The sequence below is a fragment of the Pogoniulus pusillus genome, chromosome 1 (genome assembly GCF_015220805.1).
Source record: "Pogoniulus pusillus isolate bPogPus1 chromosome 1, bPogPus1.pri, whole genome shotgun sequence".
NCBI lineage: Eukaryota > Metazoa > Chordata > Aves > Piciformes > Lybiidae > Pogoniulus > Pogoniulus pusillus.
In genome coordinates, this window is record NC_087264.1 from 3,563,100 (window position 1) to 3,581,624 (window position 18,525).

Below are 18,525 nucleotides of genomic sequence, written 5' to 3' on the forward strand. Positions count from 1 at the left end.
TGCTTTACAAAGGCTCTGGCCTCATAACAGACTAACTCCTTCTACTTTTTCACTTTGAAATAAAGCTGCTGCTGCTGCTTGAAGGTTTACCACAGACTAATCATCTCAGTCCTCCCCAGGAAAGTGGCTGCAGTCAAGCAACAGCAGTGCTTAGAAGTTAAGAAAAGACAATTTCCTCCTAGCCAAATTGCACATCCAAAAAATCACAGGCACCCATCTGGAAAAGCCATACTGATTTTTTCATGTGCCTTCTAAGTATTACTAATTACTGTAGTTATTTGGAAAGATCATTGCATGGATTTTGGAAGTGCTTTGCTGGGAAACAACAGCAGGAATTGTGGCCAGGGAACAAACTCCTTAAGCAGTGAGATATTCTACAGAGGAGAATATGCCAGATCTAAAGAGGCAGAGGAGGATTTCAGCACCAAAAGGAAGTATTTGTTTAGTAAACTCTGCAGTCTCATTGCTAAATGCCTTTGGAGATGCTTGCTTTCTGCCCTTCCCTACCAGTTTCTCTGTTAGCATTTTGAAAAATCTGGTTCTACTTTTAGTTTTTTTGGTGAATACTGTGTACAATTTGAGTGCTTTGTCCAGTTCTGGGCTCCTCAATTCAAGAGAGGTGTTGGAAGGTGCTGGAAGGTGTCCAGAGAAGGGCAATGAAGCTGATGAGGGACCTGGAGCACAGCCCTGTGAGGAGAGGCTGAGGGAGCTGGGGAGGTTTAGCCTGAAGAAGAGGAGGCTCAGGACAGATCTCATTGCTGCCTACAACTGCCTGAAGGGAGGCTGTAGCCAGGTGGGGTTGGGCTCTGCTGCCAGGCAAGCAGCAACAGAACAAAGGGACAAAATCTCAAGTTGTGGCAGGGGAGGTCTGGGCTGGATGTTGTTAGGAAGTTGTTGTCAGAGAGTGATTGGCATTGGAATGGGCTGCCTAGGGAGGTGGTGGAGTTGCTGTTGCTGGAGGTGTTGAAGCCAAGCCTGGCTGGGGCACTTAGTGCCATAGTCTGGTTGATTGGATAGGGCTGGGTGCTGGGTTGGACTGGGTGATGTTGGAGGTCTCTTCCAACCTGATTTATTCTATATTGATTCTCCCCTACGAGGAGAGGCTGAGGGAGCTGGGATTGGTTAGCCTGGAGAAGAGGAGGCTCAGGGGTGACCTTATTGCTGTCTACAACTACCTGAGGGGTGGTTGTGGCCAGGAGGAGGTTGCTCTCTTCTCTCAGGTGGCCAGCACCAGAACAAGAGGACACAGCCTCAGGCTGTGCCAGGGGAGATTTAGGCTGGAGGTGAGGAGAAAGTTCTTCACTGAGAGAGTCATTGGACACTGGAATGGGCTGCCCGGGGAGGTGGTGGAGTCGCCGTCCCTGGGGCTGTTCAAGGCAGGATTGGACGTGGCACTTGGTGCCATGGTCTGGCCTTGAGCTCTGTGGTAAAGGGTTGGACTTGATGATCTGTGAGGTCTCTTCCAACCTTGGTGATACTGTGATAGTGTGATGATTCTCTGTTGGGTTTGGTGTTGTGGTGGGTGGGAATGTAGCACGTTTTGGAAGAACCACTGAACCTTGAGCTCAGACTTGAGAGGAGGAAAAAAATGGTTTTCAAATATTCTGCTTTGAAAAAAAAACTATGTTAGCTGCTTAGCCTTTGTCCCACCCTCTCCTACTAACCAAGGGATTTATTTTCTTGCCAGAAATATTTCTGGCTAGGATATACATTAAGGCTTAAGCAAACAAACAGGGGAAAGAAAGGAGCATGTGTGGATGCCTGTTTATTTTCTGTCTGCTTGTATGCAGAATTCCTGTAAGTACATTACACCATAGGAAGCTGGAATTTGCCAAGTTTAGGTCAAAACTTGAGCTGAACTCATTCTATGCAGTTCTCTGTCTCTGCTGGTGCCTGTGGCCCACTTATGGAGGTTTATGAGTTGGCTGAAGCCTTTGAGAATGGAACTTGTGTTTTTTCAGCTCAAGCGGTAGACTTCATGCTTTTAAATCCAGACATTTTTTGGCTCGAGTCCTACCCGTGTCAGTCCATCACTGTGAAACAACTGAAGTGTTTTAATTGTAAATCTATCACTTTCCTGTACTCAGCCCTAGAAATTTGGCCTAAGTCTGACTTTTTTTGTTTGTCATGAAACCAGCTAAGAAAGGGGCAGTCTGGTTTTGAGTTTCAAAAGAAGAGTTGTTCTTGCTCTCTGTGTTTCTGAGTGGAAGGCAGAGTCTGACCTGCAGCTGGGGACCCTGTGCTTAGCAAAGCATTTACACAATGAGAAAAGAGCCTTTGCCCTGAAAAAGGCATGTGCTTGAGCCTTCCTGCTTCATTTCTGGTGGAGCAGAGCAAGGACACCTCCACAGTAACATAAATATGCATCTGGATCCAAGGTGGCTGGGGCTGGAAAAGTGCAGGAGCTCTCATTCCTAACTAGTGGAGAATATTCTTCTCCAAACAATTGGATTATTTGAGAAGCTGTTGTTGGTCCTGCTTCTTCCTGAGAATGTTGCATTCTTTACCATCTTGAGGCCATGTCACTAGTTCCTTCCCATGTTTCCACTCTCAGCTGTGTAAGCTATTAAATTCCAGAAGCATTAAATTATATAGCAAATGCACATAGTATAGTTAGAGATGAGTCTGAACTGGAAATACTGTTATAACCTGGTAACATGAGTGACACTGCAGTGTACTTTCTCCTTCCAGTGCAGCCCTCAGAATTGCTGTGCATCAAAAAGAGATGCACAGCACCACAGTTTGCTGTCCCCCACAGCAAACTGCTGGCTAAGCTGTCAGCCCATGGCTTGGATGGCAACACTCTGTGCTGGGTTAGGAACTGGCTGGAGGGCCGGACCCAGAGAGTGGTGGTGAATGGTGCCACATCCAGCTGGCAGCTGTCACTAGTGGTGTCCCTCAGGGATCTGTGCTGGGCCCCATCCTCTTTAACATCTTCATAGATGATCTGGATGAGGGCATGGAGTCAGTCATCAGCAAGTTTGCAGATGACACCAAGCTGGGGGCAGATGTGGCTGGGTTGGAGGGCAGAAGGGCTCTGCAGCAGGACCTTGACCGCCTGGACAGATGGGCAGAGTCCAAGGGGATGGGATTCAATAGCTCCAAGTGCAGGGTGCTGCACTTTGGCCACAGCAACCCCGTGCAGAGATACAGGCTGGGGTCAGAGTGGCTGGAGAGCAGCCAGACAGAGAGGGATCTGGGGGTGCTGATTGATACCCACCTGAACATGAGCCAGCAGTGTGCCCAGGTGGCCAAGAGAGCCAGTGGCATCCTGGCCTGCATCAGGAATGGTGTGGTCAGCAGGAGCAGGGAGGTCATTCTGCCCCTGTACTCTGCACTGGTTAGACCACACCTTGAGTGCTGTGTTCAGTTCTGGGCCCCCCAGTTTAGGAGGGACATTGAGATGCTTGAGCGTGTCCAGAGAAGGGCGACGAGGCTGGGGAGAGGCCTTGAGCACAGCCCTACGAGGAGAGGCTGAGGGAGCTGGGATTGGTTAGCCTGGAGAAGAGGAGGCTCAGGGGAGACCTTATTGCTGTCTACAACTACCTGAGGGGTGGTTGTGGCCAGGAGGAGGTTGCTCTCTTCTCTCAGGCAGCCAGCACCAGAACGAGAGGACACAGCCTCAGGCTGCACCAGGGGAGATTTAGGCTGGAGGTGAGGAGAAAGTTCTTCACTGGGACAGTCATTGGACACTGGAATGGGCTGCCCGGGGAGGTGGTGGAGTCGCTGTCCCTGGAGCTGTTCAAGGCAAGGTTGGACGTGGCACTTGGTGCCATGGTCTGGCCTTGAGCTCTGTGGTAAAGGGTTGGACTTGATGATCTGTGAGGTCTCTTCCAATCCTAATAATACTGTGATACTGTGTGATACATCAGATGCACAGCTCTCATCAGTGAATTGCTGTGCATCAAGAAGGGATGCACAGCACCACATCAGATGCACAGCTCTCATCAGTAAATTGCTGTGCATCAAAAAGGCATGCAGAGCATCACATCAGATGCACAGCATCACATCAGATGCACAGCACCACTTCCGATGCACAGCTGTCATCAGTAAATTGCTGTGTATCAAAAATGGGATGCACAGCTCTCATCAGATGCACAGCACCATATCAGATGCACAGCTGTCATCAGAGGCACAGCTCTCATCAGATGCACAGCTCTCATCAGTAAATTGCTGTGCATCAAAAATGGGATGCGCAGCTCTCATCAGATGCACAGCTCTCATCAGTAAATATTAGCCCAGCAAGCCTGAAATCATTTTGACTTTGCTAAAAGTGCTGCTTCATGGGTTAGAATCATAGAATCAGTCAGGGTTGGAAGGGACCACAAGGAACAGCCAGTTCCAACTCCACTGCCATGGGCAGGGACACCCTACCCTAGAGCAGGCTGCACACAGCCTCAGCCAGCCTGGCCTTAAACACCTCCAGCCATGGGGCCTCAACCACCTCCCTCAGCAACCCATTCCAGGCTCTCACCACTTTCATGATGAAAAACTTCCTCCTCACCTCCACTCTGAATCTCCCCACCTCCAGCTTTGGTCCATTCCCCCCACTCCTGGCACTCCCTGATAGCCTCAAAAGTCCCTCCCCAGCTTTTTTGTAGGCCCTCTTCAGATACTGAAAAGCCACAAGAAGGTCACCTGGGAGCCTCTTCTTCTCCAGGCTCAACAGCCCCAACTCTTTCAGTCTGTCCTTATAGGAGAGGTGCTGCAGCCTTCCAACCCTCTGGGTTACAATATTTGGCATCTTGTCCATACAACCATGTATGAAAACAAGTGATTTTTTCTTTGGTACCGTGTAGATATCCATGGAGACATGGATAAGACATATATTGGCACAAGTATTTATCTCACATATTTACTTACAAGTAAGAGGAGTAGGTAAAGTGTTTCTTCTGATAGTAGCTCTGTTACCTTTGAGCTTTTGTTGTTCTTCTACTTTACAGTGATTACTATAAAGAATTTCTAACAACTCTTCTTCCCTGCTAATGGTCTTTGTAACTAAATCTCAGATGGAAGTTTGTTGTTCTTGTTCTGTTTGTTAGGGAAGAAGCAAAATGGGGACATGACACATGTTCAATGTCTTTATTGATGTGATGAAGCTGGAGCACAGCCCTGTGAGGAGAGGCTGAGGGAGCTGGGGGTGTGCAGCCTGCAGAAGAGGAGGCTCAGGGCAGAGCTCATTGCTGTCTACAACTCCCTGAAGGGAGGCTGTAGCCAGGTGGAGTTGGTCTTTCCTCCCAGACAACCAGCAACAGAACAAAGGGACACAGTCTCAAGTTGTGGCAGGGGAGGTCTAGGCTGGATGTTAGGAGGGAGTTCTTGCCAGAGAGAGTGATTGGCATTGGAATGGGCTGCCCAGGGAGGTGGTGGAGTCTCTGTTGCTGGAGGTGTTGAAGCAAAGCCTGGCTGAGGCACTTAGTGCCATGGTCTGGTTGATTGTCTAGGGCTGGGTGCTAGGTTGGCCTGGATGAGCTTGGAGGTCTCTTCCAACCTGCTTGATTGTATGATACTCTGAAGATCACCTGTAAGTTCTTCCCAGAGAGAGTGATTGGCATTGGAATGGGCTGCCCAGGGAGGTGGTGGAGTCACTGTCCCTGGAGGTCACAGGATCACAGACTCACAGGATATTAAGAGTTGGAAGGGACCCAAAGGGATCATCCAGTCCAACCCCCTGCCAGAGCAGGACCGCACAATCTAGCACAGATCACAGAGTAATGCATCCAGACAGGCCTTGGTAGTCTCCAGAGAAGGAGACTCCACAGCCTCCCTGGGGAGCCTGTGCCAGTGCTCTGTGACTCCTACAGTCAAAAAGTTCCTCCTTGTGCTGGGGTGGAACCTCCTGTGCTGCAGCTTACAAGAAAAGGTTGGACGAGGCACTTAGTGTCGTGGCCAAGTCGACTGAATGGGACTGGGTGCTTGGTTGGACTGGATGAGCTTGCAGGTCTCTTCCAACCTGGTTGACTCTATGATTCTATGACCCAGGAATAAAAAGGACAGTGTCACTGCAGATTTGATGATACAGATTTGCAGGTGTGGTGCTATCCCCAGTGCTCTGAGCACTCGAGCTAATGCCATCTGGAGGAAGTTATTTGTTGAGCCAGGACAGTCTTTTAAACTTTGAAGTCAGTAATAAACAAAGTGAAGCAGCTGGAATCTGGCAGGAGAAGAAACAAGCTGTTCATATCGACCCATGCTATTAAAGGAATGAGGGAAGTGCACTGGAGTTGTTTTCATATATGCAGGGAAGTTTATTCTTGCTCCAGAAGTTAGCTGCTTCAGTTAGAGAGTAGAGGGAGAGCTGCTGGGGGGTGATGGTTGCTTTTACATTTTAGGAAGTAGTATGTAGGTAATTATAGTAATTATGGTTCTGGTTTTATACTGAAACAATAACCTGGGTCCTGACCCTTCAAACACCTCCCTATTTAGTGTCTTGAAAAGAGCTTTTATCACTTGCAAGCTCCTTTCACTGCCTTACCTCTGTATGAATTGCAACGTTTATTTAAGGTAAGACCATCAACTCAAAGAAGGTAAAGCACACAGCTTTGGTTTGGCTGCAAAGCCAGACTTATTTAGTCTTTTTATTTTGCTAAATAGATTTTTTTTTTTTTTTAAAGAAAGATTTAAACATTTTTCTTTCTTCTGGTTGTTGCCATTTGGTTATTGGTAACCAAACCTCCCTTTGCTCTGTTTAATTCCTGTTCCATTTGGGGCACACTCACGATCGTAGAGTCATAGAATCACAGAATCAGTCAGGGTTGGAAGGGACCACAAGGAGCAGCCAGTTCCAACCCCCCTGCCATGGCCAGGGACACCCTACCCTAGAGCAGGCTGCCCACAGCCTCAGCCAGCCTGGCCTCAAACACCTCCAACCATGAGGTCTCAACCACCTTCCTGGGCAACCCAGTCCAGCCTCTCACCACTCTCATGATCAACAACTTCTTCTTCTCAGCCAGGATGAATCTCTTCACCTCCAGCTTTGCTCCATTCCCCCCAGTCCTGTCACTCCCTGACAGCCTAAAAAGTCCTTCCCCAGTTTTTTTTGGAGGCCCCCTTCAGATCCTGGAAGGTCACATTGGAGCCTCCTCTTCTCCAGACTGGGCAGCCCCAACTCCTTATAGGAGAGGTGCTGCAGCCCTCTGATCATCCCTGTGGCCCTTTTCTGGAATTGGTGAATCTCTGGGGTTGTTTAGCCTGAAGAAGAGGAGGTTCAGGGCAGACCTCATTGCTGTCTACAGCTACCTGAAGGGAGGCTGTAGCAGGTGGGGTTGGGCTCTTCTGCCAGGCAAGCAGCAACAGAAGAAGGGGACACAGCCTCAAGCTGTGCCAGGGCAGGTCTAGGCTGGATGTTAGGAGGAAGTTCCTGCCAGAGAGAGTGATTGGCATTGGAATGGGCTGCCCAGGGAGGTGGAGGAATCACCATCCCTGGAGGTAGGTGTTGAAGCAAAGCCTGGATGAGGCACTTAGTGCCATGGTCTAGTTGACTGGATAGGGCTGGGTGCTAGGTTGGACTGGATGATCTTGGAGTTCTCTTCCAACCTCGTTGATTCTATGATTCTATGATTCTATGATCTCCACATCCCTCTTGCAATAGTGGCTCCAGAGCTGGATGCAGTACTCCAGGTGGGGTCTCAGCAGAGCAGAGGAGGAGAATCACCTCCCTTGCCCTGCTGGCCACACTTCTGCTGCTGCAGCCCAGGCTCTGGGCTTGTAGATCACACTCTGTCTGTGCAACAGCTCCTCTTAGAGAAGAACTCCCTTTACAGGTCACTGGCTGGCCAACACACCAATAATTATGTTTCTGTGAACCAGAGGTCTGGAAATTCAGTACTGTACATGAATTTGTTATAGACTGCCAAGAACAGGAAACATCTCTAACCCGAAATCCAGCCTTTTCCAGCAGTAGGTCACTGAGATGCTTTCAGTCACTGTTGGGTTTCCAGCAGCCAAAGACCCTGACAGACTTATCCCAAGTGTCAGTTTTCACAGTTGATATGAACATATTCTCTTAGACAGTGAGAAGGAGTTTGGAGAACTAGAGGTCACCTCAGGTCACATGTTCCAGTTATTGGATTTTAACAAGGGAAATTCTTATAAATACATCTAAGTACTTGATTGCAAAATTGTTCTGAGTGCTTCCAGAGCCTCTAAAGAGAGGGGGGGGGGAAAGCTGAGGAACATTACCTGCCTTCCTGCCTTGCACTCCTTTCTATATGGAGGAGTTTTCCATTCCATTTTTAGGGCATATCCAATTAGAAGCACGACTGCAATTTGCATATCTGTGGTGGTGAAGTGCTAATGTGTGAGATGAAACCATTTTGGCACTGGTGATGAACTGTTGTCTGGTGGGGGGAAGAAATAAAATGGAATATCACATTGTTAAGAGAGTTGGTCAGGGACTACATGAATGCAACACAGAAGCAAGATACCCATATCAGTAAATATATCTCACACAGTATCACAGTATCATCAGGGTTGGAAGAGACCTCACAGATCATCAAGTCCAACCCTTTACCACAGAGCTCAAGGCCAGACCATGGCACCAAGTGCCACGTCCAATCCTGCCTTGAACAGCTCCAGGGACGGCGACTCCACCACCTCCCCGGGCAGCCCATTCCAGTGTCCTATATGGGTTTGATGGGTGGAGCACTGGATAGATAAAGAACTGGCTTGATGGCTGCACCCAAAGAGTGGCTGTCAATGGCTCCATGGCCAAGTGGAGGCCAGGAGCAAGCAGAATCACTCAGGGATCAGTCCTGGCACCAGTCTTGTCCAACATGCTTGTGGGTGCCATGGACAGAGGCATTGAGCGCAGCAAGTTTGCTGATGACACCAAGCTGTGTGGTGCAGCAGACAGGCTGGGGAGCAGGGATCCATGCAGAGGGACCTGGACAGGCTGCAGAGGTGGACACAAGCCAAGCTCATGGGGTTAAACAAGACCAAATGCAAGGTCCTGCAGGTGGGTGGAGGCAATGCCAAGCACAAATCCAGGCTAGGCCACTCCTCAGAGCTGCTGACTGGCATTGGAATGGGCTGCCCAGGGAGGTGGTGGAGTCGCTGTGCCTGGAGGTGTTGAAGCAAAGCCTGGCTGGGGCACTTAGTGCCATGGTCTGGTTGATTGGCCAGGGCTGGGTGCTAGGTTGGACTGGATGGTCTCTTCCAGCCTGCTTGATTCTGTGATTCTATGATGTTTAGATAACTCAGGACCTGGTAACTTTTCTGTTGAGCAGATAGATGGAATTCTTTTTAATTTCTGTGTCCTTTCACCATTTCATAGCTGTCATAAAACTGAACTGTAATACATCTGTAAAATACTTCAGAGTATGTGTTAGGAGGAGCACAGGCTAATACGAGCCTTTCAGCACCAGAGAAACAAATACTTGGGAGGTTACTACAGAACTTTGGGATAAGAGAATATTTTTTCTTCCCCCTCCTCCATTTTTGTCTTTCCCCCCCTCTTTTTTCTTTCCCTCTCTTTCTTTCCCTCTCTTTTTTCTTTCCCTCTCTTTTTTTTCCCCTCTCTTTTTTCTTTCCCTCTCTTTCTTTTTTCCCCTCTCTTTTTTCTTTCCCTCTCTTTCTTTCCCTCTCTTTTTTCTTTCCCTTTCTTTTTTCCCCTCTCTTTTTTCTTTCCCTCTCTTTCTTCCCCCCCTCTTTTTTCTTTCCCTCTCTTTCTTTTTTCCCCTCTCTTTTTTTCCTTTCCCTCTTTCTTTTTTTCCCTCTCTTTTTTCTTTCCCTCTCTTTCTTTTTCCCTCTTTTTTCCTTTCCCTCTCTTTCTTTTTCCCCCCTCTTTTTGCTATCCCTCTCTTTCTTTTTTTATTCCCTCTCTTTTTTCTTTCCCTCTCTTTCTTTTTTTCCCCCTTGATTTTTCTTTCCCTCTCTTTCTTTTTTTCTCCCTCTCTTTTTTCTTTCCCTCTCTTTCTTTTTCCCCCCTCTTTTCTCTTTCCCTCTCTTTCCTTTCCCTCCCTCTTTTTTCTTTCCCTCTCTTTTTTCTTTCCCTCTTTTTCTTTTTTCCCCTCTTTTTTTTCTTTCCCTCTCTTTCTTCCCACCCTGTTTTTTCTTTCCCTCTCTTTTTTCCCCTCTTTTTTTCTTTCCATATCTTTCTTTTTTTTTCCCCTCTTGTTACTTTCCCTCTTTTTCTTTTTTCCCCTCTCTTTTTTCTTTCCCTCTCTTTCTTTTTTTATTCCCTCTCTTTTTTTATTCCCTCTCTTTTTTCTTTCCCTCTCTTTCTTTTTTTTCCCTCTCTTTTTTCTTTGCCTCTCTTTTTTCCCCTCTTTTTTTCCTTTCCCTCTCTTTTTTCTTTCCCTCTCTTTTTTCCCTCTCTTTCTTCTTTCCCTCTCTTTCTTTTTGTCCCTCCCTCTCTTTCTAATGAACCTGAAAACAGCTGTTGAAACAGTGACATCATGGAATGTGACATGACTGACTGTGGAAATGATTAACAAAGGAAAGCTTTGAAAGCATCAAACTAGATGGAGTGTTGGAGGTTTGCTTTAGTATCTAGGATGATTTACAGAGTTTCCTTGGGCATTACACATTCACATCTTTACTGTGTGTCAGCTTCACATCTAAGCAAATAAACTCTTGGATTTTCTTCAGTTCTCCTTCTGAATAACCTATTTTTATCACTCAAACATGGCTACAGACCAAGCTCATGGAAGCACTCATGGAAAAAAAACAAAGCACATATGTTGCTTGCACATCTTGGTGGTGTTACCATAAATGTGCTTTTTGAGTCATGTGCAGAAGATGTGGGAGTTCTCATGGCTTCTTGCTGCTCATGTGTTAGCTTTGCTCGGGCCCATGCCAACCCAAATGCTGGCAGCTGTGCTTTGTAGAGGGATTTGGGTTGGGGGTGATGGAAGCTGTCCAGCTAGTGAGGTGCTGGAAGGTGTCCAGAGAAGGGTGGCAAAGCTGGTGAAAGGCCTAGAACACAAACCCTATGAGGAGAGGCTGAGGGAGCTGGGGGTGTGCAGCCTGCAGAAGAGGAGGCTCAGGGCAGAGCTCATTGCTGTCTGCAACTCCCTGAAGGGAGGCTGTAGCCAGGTGGGGTTGGGCTCTTCTGCCAGGCAACCAGCAAGAGAACAAGGGGACACAGTCTCAAACTGTGCTGGGGAAAGTCTAGGCTGGATGTTGTTAGGAAGTTGTTGGCAGAGAGAGTGATTGGCATTGGAATGGGCTGCCCAGGGAGGTGGTGGCATTGCTGTCCCTGGAGGTGTTGAAGAAAAGCCTGGCTGAGGCACTTAGTGCCATGGTCTGGTTGACTGGATAGAGCTGGGTGCTAGGTTGGACTGGATGATCTTGGAGGTCTCTTCCAACCTGCTTGATTCTATGATTCTATGACACAGCCTCAAGTTGTGCTGGGGGAAGTATAGGCTGGATGTTAGGAGGGAGTTCTTCACAGTGAGAATGATTGACATTGGAATGGGCAAATCCAGGCTGGACCACTCCTCAGGGCTGCTGATTGGCATTGGAATGGGCTGCCCAGGGAGGTGGTGGAGTCACCATCCCTGGAGGTGTTGAAGCAAAGCCTGGCTGAGGCACTTAGTGCCATGGTCTGTTTGATTGTCTAGGGCTGGGTGCTAGATGGGCCTGGCTGAGCTTGGGGGTCTCTTCCAACCTGGCTGATTCTATGATTCTATGATAGTTGAGTGAAACTATGAACATTGCTGCTTGCAAAGTGTGTAAGCAGCTGTGGCAAGCAGGTGACATGTTGATTCCTTGGGCTCACCAAAACTGCTCTTGCACTCTTACTACCTCCTCAGACCTGCGCCTTCCCGAGGAGAGGAAGGCCTGGCTGGCACAGGTTGCTCCATGTCCTGCCTTTAATATCTTTGGCCTCCTCATTTGTGTTTGAATTCCTAGGCTGTTGGCTGCTGTTCTAGCAGGAAAAACAGCAGGTTAAACTTTTCTTTTAGCACTGGGGTTTTGTTGTTTTAATCAGCCATTTGAAGCATGCTTTGCTACAAGTCAGATGAAAGCAGGTTACTACTGGAGGGACATGGTAGATAATTAACTGGGGTAAAATAAAGCCCTAACTTCTTGCTTTTATTAGGAAAAGAGTGTTTTAATTACCTCATCTATCACAGAAGAAGGGAGCTTATTGGAATAAATGCAAACTCCCAGAGAGGCTTTGCTGTTGTACCTAGACTCATACATGTCTCTTATGCTTGTAGCTGCTGGCCCAGAGAAAAAAACAATCTCAAACTGCTCTTTCTGTACATTTATAAGTGTTGTACTGTTCCCTCCATGCCATTTCTCCTGTTCTCATTTCGTGTCTGTAGCCTTATTCATGTATTTCTACCCCTGCTCCATGAATTCATTCAGCTCGTCTCCTTTCTCTGGCTAAATCCAGCAACTGGCCCATGATCCTTCTCTCTTCACATCTTTGGTGTCTGGCTACAGGTTATTTTCCACCCCTGCCCTTGTTCTCCATCAGGAGGACTTTTCAGTGCTGCATTGATCTTTTACATCTGCTTAGCAGCCAGTGGTGGTGCAAGCTCTATAAGACATGTTCAGTATCTTCATTGATGATCTGGTCAAGGGGATTTAGTCCAGCATCAGTAAGTTTGCAGATGACACCAAGCTAGGAGCAGGTTTGATCTGTTGAAGGGTAGGAGAGCACTGCAGAGGGACCTTGGCAGGCTGGATGGGTGGGCAGAGGCCAATGGGATATGAGATTGAACAAGGCCAAGTGCAGGGTTCTGCACTTTGGCCACAACAACCCCAAGCAGCACTACAGGCTGGGGACAGAGTGGCTGAGAGCAGCCAGGCAGAGAGGGACCTGGGGGTGCTGGGAGAGAGGAGCTGAAGATGAGGCAGCAGTGCCCAGGTGGGCAGCAGAGCCAATGGCATCCTGGGCTGGCTCAGGAGCAGTGTGGGCAGCAGGACAAGGGAGGTTCTTCTGCCCCTGTGCTCAGCACTGGTCAGGCCACACCTTGAGTGCTGTGTCCAGTTGTGGGCTCCTCAATTCAAGAGAGATGTTGAGGTGCTGGAAGGTGTCCAGAGAAGGGCAGGGACGCTGGTGAGGGGCCTGGAGCACAGCCCTGTGAGGAGAGGCTGAGGGAGCTGGGGGTGTGCAGCCTGCAGCAGAGGAGGCTCAGGGCAGAGCTCATTGCTGTCTGCAAGTACCTGAAGGGAGTCTGTAGCCAGGTGGGGTTGGGCTTTTCTCCAAGGCACCCTCCAAGGAAGTCTAGGCTGGATGTTAGGAGGAAGTTGTTGTGAGAGAGAGTGATTTGCATTGGAATGGGCTGCCCAGGGAGGTGGTGGAGTGTCTGTCCCTGGAGGTGTTGTAGCCAAGCCTGGATGGGGCACTTAGTGCCATGGTCTGATTGATTGTCTAGGGCTGGGTGCTAGGTTGGCCTGGATGATATTGGAGGTCTCTTCCAGCCTGGTTGATTCTGTGACTCTGGAGGCATGCTTTTGTGTGTGTGGTGTTTCTGTGTGAATCCAAACCCAGTCTCTACCTGCACAGAAATGAATCCCTTTGTCACTTGTTAAAGAGAACTCTGGTGGCTAAAGCAGCACTGAAGACTGTGAACGATAAAGGTGTCTGTGTCTTTGTCTCTCCATGGGGAGATGCAGTATGGAGTTGACTTCTCTACCATTTAGTTGCTTGTTGTAGACAGCAAAGAATGCATTTATTTCCCCCCCTAATTGTATGTGTTTTTCTTGGCTTCTTTTTAGGAGATGCTCTTGGTCCACATTTAAATCCAGGTGTTTCTGCAGCCAAGATGTCAGTGAAGCTGCCTTATGTGGACACAGACAACCAACCAGAGAGTGTGAGTAGTGCACACAGCACATCAGATTCTTCAGGGAAGGACACATTTTAAAGCTTATGGCTTTTCATGACAGTTGCTGCCTGAAGATTTAGTCATTGGCACATTTGTCTGACTTAAGTGTGACATTCTTGGGTGCTTCAGCAAATCGCCAGTCTTTCGGGGCTGTTTATTTTCTACTGCTTTGTCTTAGGATTTTTGTTATGATTATGAATTTAGACAGTTATTCTGCCTGTGAATATGTCAAATATTTTTTTAAGCCAATAAAATGCAATTCTCTCTCAGTTGTTGTGAGTTGAAGTTGATAAAGACCATTTGGATATTCATGGTAGGTACAGATAAACGCGGAGGTGATTGGTATTACAACCCGTGGCAGAGGTCTCTCTCACTGAGGGGATGAAAATGTTTGGCTCAGTATAATGTCAGGACTGTGAAAGGTCTGGAACACAAACCCTATGAGGAGAGGCTGAGGGAGCTGGGGATGTGCAGCCTGCAGAAGAGGAGGCTCAGGGCAGACCTCGCTGCTGTCCACAACTACCTGCAGGGAGGCTGTAGCCAGGTGGGGTTGGGCTCTGCTGCCAGGCAAGCAACAGGAGAACAAGGGGACACAGTCTCAAGTTGTGCAAGGGGAGGTCTAGGCTGGATGTTAGGAGGAAGTTGTTGTCAGAGAGAGTGATTGGCATTGGAATGGGCTGCCCAGGGAGGTGGTGGAGTCGCTGTCCCTGGAGGTGTTGAAGCAAAGCCTGGCTGAGGCACTTAGTGCCATGGTCTGGTTGACTGGATAGGGCTGGGTGCTAGGTTAGACTGGATGATCTTGGAGGTCTCTTCCAACTTGGTTGATTCTATAATTCTATGATCTGCCCAAAGCAGCATCCAAGCAAAATGTAAAGAGGAATTTAGCCATGTTCCGGAAGGAAAAGCAGGAAAGCAGCATTCCTCTGAGCAGGGCAAACAACTTTTGCTCTCTTCCTGATCCAGTCTGAGTTTTTCATGGGATATCTGTGGGAAAGAGGATATATTGTGCCACTTCCAAAGACCCAAGGCATGAAGATACCTCTCAAAAGCTAGGAAAAGAATACTTCTGTTTGGTGGATTTTTTGTGCCACCACAGCATAGAGCTTCATCTGTATAGCTGCTCTGCTTCTTTTAATGAGAGGCACTTTGTTGTGGCAGGTACTCAAAACTGTGAGCAGTTCTCATTTCTCTAGTTTTATGGAACCTGCTCTGACTTAATCTCTCTGTAATAAAGATTAGAAGTTCCTCTTGGGTTTATTTTGGTCTCATTGAGCACAAGGTTCTGTTGATTGGCTGCAGAATTTGCAAGGGTAAATGGAAAAAGAGAGAGCTTCAGCCATTCAGGGTTGGCAATTTCCAGAGCATTTAACTTAAAAGGGAGTCTCTTTAGCATGTGAGATGGAGCTGATTTCATGACTGTCTCAACAGATGTGTAAATAGTAGATCTAGGTGAGGGGTGAAAGTGTGGCAGGCTTCATGCAAAATGCAACATTGCTTTAAACCAGGAAAAGGTACAGGAGCACAGAAGATATTTGGTAGGAAGAGACCTTCAAGATTATCTAGTCCAGCCTTTGATCCAGCACTGCAAGGTCAATGCAAATGACACAGCAGTACTGGGAGCTGCTTTTCAGCTTTTGGTACCATGAACCAATGTTCTCCTGTGGTAAACCTCCTCCTAGATGTTCTTACACCAGCAGCAGAAGAATCATAGGAACAACCAGGTTGGAAGAGACTTCAAGATCATCCAGTCCAACCTATAGCACCCAGCCCTGTCCATTCAACTAGACCATGGCACTGAGTGCCTCATCCAGTCTAGGAGTAAGTTCCTCACAGAAAGAATGATTGGCATAGGAATGGGCTGCCCAGGGAGGTGGTGGAGTTGCTGTCCCTGGAGGTGTTGAAGCAAGGCCTGGCTGAGGCACTTAGTGCCATGGTCTGGTTGAGTGGACAGGGCTGGGTGCTAGGTTGGCCTGGATGATGTTGGAGGTCTCTTCCAACCTGGTTGACTCTGTGATTCTTGAACACTTCCAGGGATGGCTACTCCACCACCTCCCTGTCTGTGAGATTATGCTGATGCTGCTGTCTGTGAAGCTGTGCTCTGTAGCATGCAATTGAAACAAGAAGTGCTTTAAAAGCCAACAGCCTTTCTGGGGAGGATGAAGATGTTGTTTGTTCTTATACCCTGCAGCAGGCTGCTGCAGCAAGGCATCAAGTGGTTGCACTAGAAAAGCTGAGAGCATAACAAAGTGCAGTGGCAAGACCAAGGGCTTCTTGAAGCAGCTTTCCTGCATGAAGCTGTGTTCCAAGCACTCTTCCAATCTGCTGGGTTGTTTAGGATGCTGATACATAATTTAGGTCCCCTTTGTTGCAGTGGAAATAGCAACTGAGCTGTACTGTTCTTGCAGACAGAGTTGGATCAAGCCTGCCCTTTGCTAAACAAAGCACAGTAATCACATCAAGAACATAGAATCATAGAATCAACCAGGTTGGAAGAGACCTCCAAGATCATCCAGTCCAACCTAGCACCCAGCCCTAGACAATCAACCAGACCATGGCACTAAGTGCCTCAGCCAGGCTTGGCTTCAACACCTCCAGCAACAGAGACTCCACCACCTCCCTGGGCAGCCCATTCCAATGCCAATCACTCTCTGTCAAAAACATCTTCCTAATACCCAGCCCTGGGACAAAACAGGAGATGGAGGGAAACACAGGCAAGAAGAGTGCACAGGAAAGGATGAGGCAGCCTCAACTCTTTGAAGAGGAGTTGTGTACCAGGAAAATAACAGTGCCAGGTTTTACTGTGAGCATCTCACACTTTGCTCTAGTGCTCTTATTTTTCTCTTCTTGGGTACAAGTGCACTGAAGTCAAAGATCTTGTCAGTCTTTCACTGAATCCTGAAGACATGAGCTGAATTTTCAGGGAAGTATGTCAGAAAATGCCCAGTAAGGACCATTTTCAATCAGCTTTGAAAATTCCCCCTAGAGTTAACATTCTTTCTCAGCTCAGCATGACTGATTCATCTGTTGGAAGGCTTCTGGCTTCCTGGCAGTGTGCTTCAAAGATCTGCTGCTGGTGGGATGCGTTCCTGTGTGACCTGTGCTAGATTATGTGCTCTGGCAGGGGGGCTGAACTGGCAGATCAGAGAGGCTGAGGGAGCTGGGGGTGTGCAGCCTGCAGAAGAGGAGGCTCAGGGCAGAGCTCATTGCTGTCTACAACTGCCTGAAGGGAGGCTGTAGCCAGGTGGGGTTGGGCTCTGCTGCCAGGCAAGCAGCAACAGAACAAGGGGACACAGTCTCAAGTTGTGGCAGGGGAGGTCTAGGCTGGATGTTAGGAGGAAGTTGTTGTCAGAGAGAGTGATTGGCATTGGAATGGGCTGCCCAGGGTGGTGGTGGAGTCGCCATCCCTGGAGGTGTTGAGGCAAAGCCTGGCTGAGGCACTTAGTGCCATGGTCTGGTTGCTTGGCCAGGGCTGGGTGCTAGGTTGGACTGGATGATCTTGGAGGTCTCTTCCAATCTGTCTGATTCTATGACTCCATGATCTCCAGAGGTCCCTTTCAACTCCTAACATCCTCTGATCCTGTGGGTGTTATGCTGTGGCAGTGGGATCTGCTAACTGTCCATCCACACCATAACCTCTGCTGTTCCCATTACAAGAGAATTCTGGAAGCAAAGGAAGCTTTTCCTTGCTTTTCCTTCCCCAAAGCTTCCCTGAAATGCAGTATCCTGCCGCATAAACATAAGGGCACCTCTGCAGATGTGGCACCCTGGGAGCAGATTGTATTACAATCCTAGGAGAAGCTAAAGGCTGTGGAGCATCTGTTGGTTTTAATCAAGCTCTCCATTTTCCCTTTGAAATGGGGGAAGAAAAAAATCATTATTATCTTCCAGAATTTTATCCCATTTCTTACTTTTGGATCCAGTGCTGTGGTTCAGATTCCTGCGAGCAGCTTTCCGGAGTTAGAAATGGTAAGCACATGTTCTGTGAGCACAGCCAAGCCTTGATAAGGAATTCTTCTCTCTCTGCCTCCCAAGTTCCATTTTGTTTCCACAGCTTTTGTGATTGAAAATGCACATTTCTCCTGGGCACTCACAGGACTGAAGCAGCGTGATTTGCAAGCTCGCTAAATGGATTGCTTCCAAGGAAGTCATTGGGGTATGTCATCAAAGCTGAACAGCATCAAATACAATCCCATCCAGGGAAAGTATTAAACCCCCACCTCTGCACAGCTAGATTTTCCAGTTCATTCTCAGCAGCAGAGAGGTGGGGGGTTGAGGGTGTGTTATGGGATTGCAGGACTCTAGCGTGGAAACCACAACCCTGGCTTTGTGTTTTCGGTTCAGCTGAATTCCTGGGGGAGCTTGCTCGTGTCTTACAGTGGGAGAGTGCTAGAATGAAGTTCACCAGCAAGAGAGTTTGCTGATGACACTGAGCTGTGTGCTGCAGCAGACAGGCTGGAGGGCAGGGATACCATCCAGAGGGACCTGGAAAGGCTGGAGAGGTGGGCACAAGCCAAGCTCAGGAGGTTCAGCAAGAGCAAGTGCAAGGTCCTGTATCTGAGTTGAGGCAATGCCAAGCACAAATGCAGTTTGGGCAGTGAGTGGCTGGAGAGCAGCCCTGAGAAGAGGCACTTGGGGGTGCTGGTGGAGGAGAAGCTCAAGAGGAGCCAGCAGTGTGCACTTGCAGCCCAGAAATCCAAGCAGAGCCTGGGCTGCAGCAGCAGCAGTGTGGCCAGCAGGGCCA

General features: G+C 48.3%; 1 protein-coding gene across 4 annotated transcripts in view; it reads left to right on the forward strand.

Annotated features, from left to right (window-relative positions):
- Window positions 1-14,053, forward strand: part of KIAA0586 (KIAA0586 ortholog) — a 122,113-nt gene extending 108,060 nt beyond the window's left edge. For all 4 annotated transcript variants that reach the window (XM_064151007.1, XM_064151267.1, XM_064151178.1 and 1 more), the window contains one exon: window positions 13,678-14,053. In XM_064151007.1, coding sequence (XP_064007077.1) covers window positions 13,678-13,823 — 146 coding nt within the window. In that variant the 3' untranslated portion in view covers window positions 13,824-14,053. The remainder of the gene's footprint in view (window positions 1-13,677) is intronic.
- The last annotated feature ends 4,472 nt before the right edge of the window (window positions 14,054-18,525 follow it).